This window comes from Cebus imitator, unplaced genomic scaffold, assembly GCF_001604975.1.
Source record: "Cebus imitator isolate Cc_AM_T3 unplaced genomic scaffold, Cebus_imitator-1.0 Scaffold43, whole genome shotgun sequence".
In the NCBI taxonomy this organism is placed as follows: Eukaryota; Metazoa; Chordata; class Mammalia; order Primates; family Cebidae; genus Cebus; species Cebus imitator.
In genome coordinates this window covers 8,032,741-8,042,380 of record NW_016107358.1, presented here as the reverse complement: position 1 = coordinate 8,042,380, position 9,640 = coordinate 8,032,741, and the positions used below count along the sequence as shown (strand labels likewise).

Here is a 9,640-nt window from a genome sequence, read left to right as displayed (position 1 = left end):
GGGGAGAGAGTATAGGGGAGAAGGAAGCATTCTCCTTACCTGTGGACTAGACAGGGAGGGCTGAGAGAGGGAGCCCGGGGAAAGTCCCATCTGTGTGAGCTCAGACTTCCAGGAGAGATTAGCCACAGCCAGATGATGACAAGGGTGCCAGATTGTTTCATTATGGAATGGTTAGTTATCACATTAGCTGCTAATTTTGTCTTTCATCTCAGGAAGTGTGCTCCTTCCACCAGCATGGCTGCAATAACTGGATTCAAAATTCTCCATTAGGGTGATGGGCATGATGGCATGTCTGTAATCCCTGTTACTTGGGAGGCTGAGGTGGGAGGATCACTTGAACCCAGGGGTTCAAGACCAGCCTGAGCAATATAATGAGACCCTTATGTCCTCTTAAAAAACAAAAATGAAATTCTCCAGTAGAGCCTCTCTTCCAGTATCACAGTGCTCTCTCTTTTCTATTAGGTTCATTTTATTATTATTATTTTTTTAAATAGAGACAGGGTCTTTATTTCTCTCCAGAACTTGGTTGATTTCTAGTTTCATAAACTATACAGCTAATCTGTGTAAGCTGTCTTAATTACTGTGATATCTGGCTTTGTTTTTGTTTAAATTATAAAAAAAATTTTTTGTAGAGATGAGGATTCACTATATTGCCCAGGCTGGCGTCAAACTCCTGGGCTCAAGCAGTCCCCCCACCTCAGCCTCTCAAAGTGCTGGGATTATAAGCGTGAGCCACCACTCCTGGCCTGGTTCATTTTAAAAGATTACATCTGGGTCTGTAGACCTCCTCTCAGATACCTTGGATTTTGTAGACCTGTATGATGGTCTTAGCACACTGCTGCCAGCCTCAGAAAAGATTTAGGTGTCAGTTCATGATTCACCCCATAATCAATACCAGTCAGCCCCACCAGCTGCACAGTGTGCCTGCTGTCTATTGCAAGGTGAGTGCAAGATGATTTAAAAAAAAAAATTTGTTTCCCTGTGGCTGGTCACTTGGAGGCTTGGTGATTTTTTTTTTTTTTTAAACATGTATTTACATTCTGCTGGTGACTTAAAAATGTTATGTATATAAAATTACCTATCTACTAATTTGACAACAATAACCCAGAGATTCAGCTCATCACCAACTTTTGGCCTGACTGCGAGACATCCATCCTTGTTATACCAAGTGTTCTTATTTTGTTGCTGTTGCTTTTGTTTCTCCCCACCCCCACCCCCACCCCCATCCCCTTGGGGGTCCTTGGCCAGCTCTACCCCGACTGCAGTCGTAGAACTGGGCTGAAAAAGTGTGACATCCCCTCCTTAGTATGACGAATAAGTAAGACTGGGAATTTTTTTTTCCCCACTCTCTAGGATGTTCATCTTTTGTAAAATCCATATCCTTAATTCTTTATGAAAGTGAAAAAATGTGGAGCATGCCTAGTTTTCAGACCCAATTCCATAGATTAGAAAAAAGTTCCTGCCGGGCACCATGGCTCATGCCTGATTTGGGAGGCCAAGGTGGGTGGATCACCTGAGGTCGGGAGTTTGAGACCACCCTGGCCAACATTGCAAAAACCCGTCTCTACAGGTGTGTTGGCATATACCTGTAGTCCCAGCTACTCGGGAGATTGAGGCAGGAGAAACACTTGAACCTGGATAGCGGAGGTTGCAGTGAGCCAAGATTGTGCCACTGCACTGCAGCCTCGGCAACAGTGAGACTCTGTTTTTGTTTTTGTTTTTTAAAGTTCCTATTGCTTAGAATGAGACTTGTTTATCTTTGAAGAGGAGCTAGAGAGAAGGTGGCTATGAGCTAGACATCATCATGCCTTCATTCCACCCATCTGGTTTATGGTGCCATTTGTTTTTATAGTCTTCAGGGTGACTTTTATTTTCATCATCTCTCATACACAACCACAAGAGTGTTTTCTTTCTGTGCCTTGGGGCTAATCCTTCTTTTGGTCAGACTATAGCATAGTGGTTTAGAGCATGGGCTGTGGAGCAGCTGGCCTGGGTTTTAATGCTGTGCCTACCACTTAATAGTTCTCTGACTTGGGGCAGGTTACTTGTCTCTCTGTACCCCAGTTTCCTCATCCAGAAAATGGCATCAGTAATAGTGCTCGTCTCTTAGTGGTTGTGAAAAAACCCTGACGGTTCTGTATACAGAGTTAGCACATAGTAAGTGCTCAATAATTGGTGTTATTTGCCTGGAGCAGAAACTCATTCAAATGAATACAAGTAAAAAGTGATCTATTGAAAGATGCCCGAGGACAGGAAATGACCCAGAGCCTAGACGGAGCATACCACCCTAGGGACAGTACCCTCCATCCTGTTGGGTTAGCCCTGACATCTTCCACACTACTTTCTCCTGGCTTGGGCTTGCCAAGGTGCAAGCCTTCTTGGGTTTGGCCCCACCTCTCCATGAACTTTCAACTCAAGTGCTCATAATCACCCAATTTAGTAATGTAGCCATCCTCAAACCTGGGTACATATCACCATCGTCTGGGGAGCTTGTGAGACAAACAGATTTCTGGGGTTCCACTCCTCCAACCCCAGTCCCCCAGTGACTGATGTAGCATGTCAAGAATCTGGTTAAATGCATAGAAAAAGCCCCCCAGGTGATTCTGCTGATCTTTAGAAATATCTGAGTGTCCCAACTCCAAATTCCTGAGAGAGGTATCCAAGCCTAGGTCCAGTTAGTTTTGGGTATGGAGACAGGAACTGTGTTGCTTAGGGACTGTGAGGGTGAGGAGTCAATGATGCACACAGCCTAGAACTCTACATGAATTATTTAGAAAGAGGATCTGTAGCATAGGATTAGTGAACAACATTGGCTTTTTCTTAAAAAGGCAAAACATACTGCTTGACCTGTGCGTTCTGAGGGAACATGAAAGGAGCCCCCTCACCAAGTAGTGAGTTGGTTCTTTTGTTACCTTCTGTGGAAATCCTTAGCTTGGGTTGGCATTCCTATCAAAGTTGTCATGATGAGGACAGCAGTCTTCTTGGAGTGATGTTTTTATTGATTATTTACAAGCAGTGTTAATAAATAGCAGATGCAGCAGTGGGCAGAGGAATCACAGCGTGCCCACTGGGTGCACAGCTCAGCACTGAGGGCTTCCCTCTTGGTAGGGTGGGCTTTTTTGATGAGAATCTTATTATCTCTCATTTTCTTGGAGGCCCTGAAACCTGATGGAAAATAGTGCCTGGAACCCAGGTTGGACTTGGGGAGAAATGTATTCCTTTCTAGCTCTTCTGTGAGTCGATGCTTAATTTTTTGCCATCACAGATGATTAAGTGGTATCTGTAATTAGAATGCTAGTATTTATTGAGCACTTACTATAATCTCAGCACTGTTCCTAGTGCTTTGCATGTGTTAATTTAACCTGCATCACAGCGTGGTAGGGTAGGTGGTACTGTTTTTCCCATCTTTCAGATGAGGAAACTGAGGCAGACAGGATGGTAACTTGCACAAGCTCATACCTGGGCAGATTCTGGAGCCCATGCTCTCAGCTACATAGACACAAGTGGTTATTACAGAAGGAAAAGGCACTCATTGACTGTAATTTGAAATATATCTTCCCTTTTAATCTCTCTTTTTAGGAAACGAAAGAGGAGAAGTCTTCCTATAACTGCCCCCTATGTGAGAAGATTTGCACTACCCAGCACCAGCTGACCATGCACATTCGCCAGGTAGGCTACCGCTTTTCTATTTTGAATTTTTTTTTTTTTTTTTTTTTATTCTGGGGTTTTTGTGCTGATTATTTTGTTTTTTTTTTTTTTTAATTTTTTTTTTTTTTTTTTTTTTAAGTAAAGTGCAGTAGTGAGAAGAGGGGAAAGAGTAGAACAAGGAGTTAAACACTCACAGTGAGCAATCAATTGAGATAACTCACTACCTTCAGACCAGCCTATTTTTGTTTGTTGAGATGGAGCCTCACTCTATAACCCAGGCTGGTGTGCAGTGGTGTGATCTCAGCTCACTGCAACCTCCACCTCCCGGGTTCAAGCAGTTCTCCTGCCTCACCCTCCTGAGTAGCTGGGATTACAGGAATGCACCACCATGCTCGGCTATTTTTTTTGTATTTTTAGTAGAGACGGGCTTTCGCCATATTGGCCAGGCTGGTCTTGAACTCCTGACCTTGTGATCCACCTGCCTCAGCCTACCAAAGTGCTGGGATTACAGGCATGAGCCACCGCGCCCAGCCGGACCAACCTATTTTTTATTTAAATTATTCTTCCTTAAGCAGAGGGCAGGGTAATTGGGTTTTTGTTTTTTGCTTTTTGTTGTTGTTGTTGTTGTTGTTTTTTGAGATGGCACTTTGCTCTTGTTGCCCAGGCTGGAGTGCAATGGCATGATTTCAGCTCACTACAACCTCTGCCTCCCAGGTTCAAGTGATTCTCCTGCCTCAGCCGCCCGAGTAGCTGGGATTACAGGCATGTGCCACCACGCCTGACTAATTTTGTATTTTTAGTAGAGACGAGGTTTCTCCATGTTGGTCAGACTGGTCCTGAACTCCCGATCTCAGGTGATCTGCCCACCTTGGCCTCCCAAAGTTCTGGGATTACAGGTGTGAGCCGCTGCACCCAGCTGGTAATTAGATTTTAATGGACGAGTTGTAGCAGTGCCTAATTTAAATTTACTATTTTAAATAATTTTGGGGGGTGGTTATGAAATTATTTTTGTGTATGTGTATTTCTGTGACAAAGTCTTAGGTCAACACAGAATTCCCTTTTGGCTGGGCCTGGTGGCTCACACCTGTAATCCCAACACTTTGGGGGGCCAAGGGCAGATCATTTGAGTCAGGAGTTTGAGACCAGCCTGTCCAACCCGTCTCTACCAAAAATACAAAAATTAGCCAGGCATAGTGGCATGTGCCTGTAATTCCAGTTACTCCAGGGGCTAAGGCAGGAGAATCACTTGAACCCGGGAGCGGGTTGCAGTGAGCCGAGATCGCGCCACTGCACTCCAGCCTGGGTGACAGACTGGGACTCTGTCTCAAAATAAATAAAGAAAATAAAATCCACTTTTAAATTTGAACGAACATCGAGTTAAAGGACCTTTCATTGTATGTTGCTTGTTGGTCTGAATCAAATTCCTTACAACATAATGAGATCATAGCTGCGACCCTCTTCCTTATATTAGTGTAAATGTACATCACACAGCAGGAAATCTACTTGGCTTGGGGTCTTTTTTGCTTTTCTCCTTTATTGTGAGGTTTATCCTTCTCCTTCTTCTGCTATGTCCAATTCATGACAAAATATTGATGAGTGTATAACAGTGAAGGATTGATGGCCCTGTAAAATCATAACATAGCACTGAATAACATCAAGTCACTAAAGTAACTTGGTTTTGGATAGAAATGTTCATTTTTACTGTCTTTCAGAGGCCAAAACTCTCTGCCCTGTGCAAGTTTCAGTTCTCTTTCTCTGATGGCAGGCCTGAGTCATCAGATCTGAAGAGGGGACATTGACTCTCAATGTGAGGACATATTTGCTTCACTGTTGAGAGTCCTTCTGCTCATAGGAGTTTATATATGTGGTCAGTGAATCAGTATGTAGTTCAAAAAAAGACCTGGGAAGGCTCCACTTCTTTCTGAGCCTTTCAATAGAAGTAGTTCTCAAAACATAACATGGGAATGGAAGATCATACAGAATATTTATTTGCTTGCTTTCCTGATATATTTTGCCCCTTCAGGAAGATATTTAAAATGAAAGGGAAACACATAGCCAAGAAAGTTCATTGGTTTTTTAATAAAGCTCTGAATCTGCATTTCCCAAGAGCTGAGCTTTTGACGTATTTTCTTCAGTGACCGTGTGATCCTTGCTTTCTGCAGCACAACACAGACACTGGAGGAGCTGACCACTCATGCAGCATCTGCGGGAAGTCGCTGAGCTCGGCCAGCTCCCTTGATCGCCACATGCTGGTGCACTCTGGCGAGAGGCCATACAAGTGCACAGTGTGTGGCCAGTCATTTACCACCAATGGGAACATGCACAGGTGGGTGAGGGTGCCCTTTGCTTGGGGAGCTGGCTGGTACCTGGAGGTTGGCAGGCAGGACAGTGGCCTCTGAGCCTTCAGAAGACTTGCCTAAATGTACAGAGAGTTCTGGAATTCTGTCCATTGTATGGAAAAACCAGAGATGCACCGTATCTCCGGAATATTAGAGGTGTTGGATCATGGGAAATCGAAGTACTTTGGCAAGGTCTGTGGCCCTTGAGAGTTCTTCAGGATGAAACACAGATTCATTTCCCCTCTGCCAACTGGAGTTTGTTTGTTTGGGTGCTAGAAGTGGGCAGATTATCACATTTAAAAGAAGAACCCTCCAAGAATAGCATCCATGTAGCCCTGCCATTTAAAAAATGCTTGCATATGCCTACCAGATTCCTCACAGATCTTTTCATTGCAAAACAAACAAACAAACAAACAAAAAAAAGTCTGGGACCTTTCAATAGTTAAGTGGCCTCGTCCTGGAGCTTCAGGATAAGCTAGGATAAAATGAAGAAAAGGAAAATCTGATAAACGTCAGGACATTACTTCTTGAGAGAGAAAGATGCTCACTCGAGTGGGAGACAGCAGAGTGGTAGACATACTAAAATTGCGTTGGGTGAACCTATGGAAAATACAGTTTATAGGCTTATCATAACATGTTTTGAGGGGTCTACTTTTCCGTATTCCTGTCCAGTCCTTATTCTGCTTGCTTTTAAAAAAGTTGAGTCACATTTCTTACATGTTTATTTCAGAAGAAAACTTTATGTAACTATTATAAAATTGATATGCTAGTTATATTTGGTTACATAAACACTAAAATGAGATGGCCCAGTTTATTATACGTACACTTGGGACATAACTGATATTGTGGTTAAGTTTCTTGATTTGGGAACTAGGTACAGTACCTGACTTCAAGTCCCAACTGCTACTTGTAAATTTTCTATCTTTAAGCAAGTTGCTTAACTCTTTGTACCCCAGTTTTCTCATATTTAAAATGAGATTTTTGTTTTATTATTTTCTTTCATGCTATTTTGACCCCCCAAAAAGGAGGTGTTTAATTGTATCTACTTCATTGGATAAGGATGAGGATTAGCTGATAACTAGTTTAGCAGCATTGTTCCTGGCACAAAGTAAGAACTCAGTGTTATTTATTATTATTTGCACTTGTAAGTTGTGCTGCAATAATTTAAAGCCCGTGAATATCTCAGTCTAAACTCTTAGAAGTGAGGTATAGTATGACTTCATGAAAAGTGTGACTATTTTAGGAATTTACAAAGTGTTTTGCTTTTTTATCATAAATTTCAGTCCTGGTGGGTTATTCTCTTTGCCCCCATCTCCTCCTGGGAGTGTTTTTGGGTGCAAAGGAATTGAGTAGTGTGACTACTTTACAATTATATTTCACATTTCAGCTATTTATTTATTTATTCTTTTTATTGAGATGGAGTTGCTCTGTCGCCCAGGCTGGAATGCAATGGCATGATCTTGGCTCACTGCAACCTCCACCTCCCGGGTTCAGGCGACTCTCCTGCCTCAGCCTCCTGAGAAGCTGGGACTACAGGCGTGTGCCAGCACATCTGGCTAATTTTTGTATTTTTAGTAGAGACAGTGTTTCACTTGGCCAGGCTGGTCTCAAACTCCTGACCTCGTAATCCGCCCACCTTGGCCTCCCGAAGTACTTACAGGCATGAGCCACCCCACCTGGCAGCTGTTTTTTTTTTTTTTTTTCTTCACCATGTCAGCTTGTTGGTATCATTTATTTTTACCTTCTGTTTAGTTCTGCCCGTGCCCCTCCTCTATTAAGTCCTTTGTCCTTTACATATTTGCCCTTCTCAGAATCTGGTCCTAGAGCTATTGCCTATTCCCCTCTTGGGTGGTTCCGTCACTTTTTCCTACTGAGTCCCTGCTTAGTGAAACTCCCCATGGGCCAGCTCCAGGTTGGCAGTGGCAGTGGGCACATTAGTGAGAAGGATCCTCCTAGTGGCGTTTTGACCCTGACCACTGACCGCTGTGATCTTCCGTGAGACATCTCTTGATAGTAGGCCCAGTCACTCCTGATTCAGGAAATTTCCATTTTGAGACATGATTGAGATAAACACAGCTATGAACGACATAGTTACTGTCTTCTAGAATAACCTGTGTGGCAATGTGTTTTACAAATAATCATTGCTGCAGCTATGGTGCTCTGGGTGTCATGTCTGTATTACGTGAATACATGCATGTCCATATTCATTTACATTTGTGTTTTTTTTTCATCTTACAGTATAATTCATACATCATACATTACACCAGGTAAAGTGTACACTTCAGTGGGCTTCAGTTTCCCTTTTATTGTCAAATAATAGTTCATTGCATGGATAGGATACCACATTTTACTTATCCCTTCATTAGTTGATGGACATTTGGGTCATTTCAACTTTTTGATTATTAGGAACAAAGCTGCTATCAACATTGTTGTACAACTTTTTGTCTGGGCCGATGTTTTTATTTTTCTTGGTAGACACTTAGGAATGCAATTGCTGGGTCATGTGGTAAATTCATATTTAAGTCTAGGAATTGACAAACTGTTCAAAGTTCCAATTTGGGGGTATTGCCATCATAACAATATAACTTTGGATCCATGAACATAGGATGTTTTTCAATTTGTTAAGTCTTAGTGAATTTCTTTCAACGTCTCATAGTTTTCAGAGTACAAATTTTATATCTATTAATTTTATTCTTAATATTTGATTATTTTTGCTGCTATTATAAGTAGAGTTGTTTTCAAATTTAATTTTTCAATTGTTCATGGCTAGTGTATTGATAATACAGTTAAAATTTATATATTGATTTTGTTTCCTCCAACCTTACCTCATTTATTCATTCTAGTAGTTACTTAATGGATTTCTTAAGTCATCCTATATCATGTGTGTATTCATTTTCTTGCTTACTTGGTCTGGCTAGAACCTGCAATACAATTTCAAATAGAAGTGAAGAGAATGGACACCTTTTCTTGTTTGTGATCTTAAGGAGAAGGCATTCAGTCTTTCCCCATTAAATATGATGTTAGTTGTGGGTTTTTTAAATAAATGCCCCTTACCAGTTTGAGAAAGTTTCTTTCTTTTCCTAGTTTTTTGAGTGTGTATGTGTGGTTTTTTTTTTAAATCATGAAAAGGTGTTGGATTTTTCTCAGATGATTGTTTTTGCGTCTATGGTTGGGTTGTTTTTGTCCTTTATTCTTTTGTTGTTGTTTTTAATTTGTTTTTTTGAGATAGTCTTTCTGTCTTACCCAGGCTGGATTACAGTGGTGTGATCTTGACTCACTGCAGCCTCCACCTCTCATGTGCAAGTGATTCTCCTGCCTCAGCCTCCTGGGTAGCTGGGACTACAGGCATGTACCACCACGCCCAACTAATTTTTGTATTTTTAGTAGAGACAGGGTTTTGCCATGTCGGCCACGATGGTCTCAAACTCCTCACTTCAGGTGATCTACCCTTCTCAGCCTCCCAAAATGCTGGGATTACAGGCATAAGCCACCCTGCCCGGCCTATTCTATTTTGGATGTTAAACTACCCTTTTTTCTAGGATATAATCATTTTCATGTTCGTGGATTTGTTTTGTGAGTATTGTGTTGAAGATTTTTAAATCTATATTCCTAAGAAATACTGGTCTGTGGCTTTTTTTTTTTTTTTTTTTTTT

The 9,640-nt window shown here is 41.7% G+C and overlaps 1 protein-coding gene across 4 annotated transcripts in view; it reads left to right on the top strand.

The window, feature by feature from the left end:
• RREB1 (ras responsive element binding protein 1) overlaps positions 1–9,640 on the top strand; it is a 150,903-nt gene that overhangs the window by 79,536 nt on the left and 61,727 nt on the right. For all 4 annotated transcript variants that reach the window (XM_017526759.2, XM_017526757.2, XM_017526758.2 and 1 more), the window contains 2 exons: positions 3,580–3,669; positions 5,811–5,974. In XM_017526759.2, the coding sequence (XP_017382248.1) occupies positions 3,580–3,669; positions 5,811–5,974 (254 nt within the window). The remainder of the gene's footprint in view (positions 1–3,579; positions 3,670–5,810; positions 5,975–9,640) is intronic.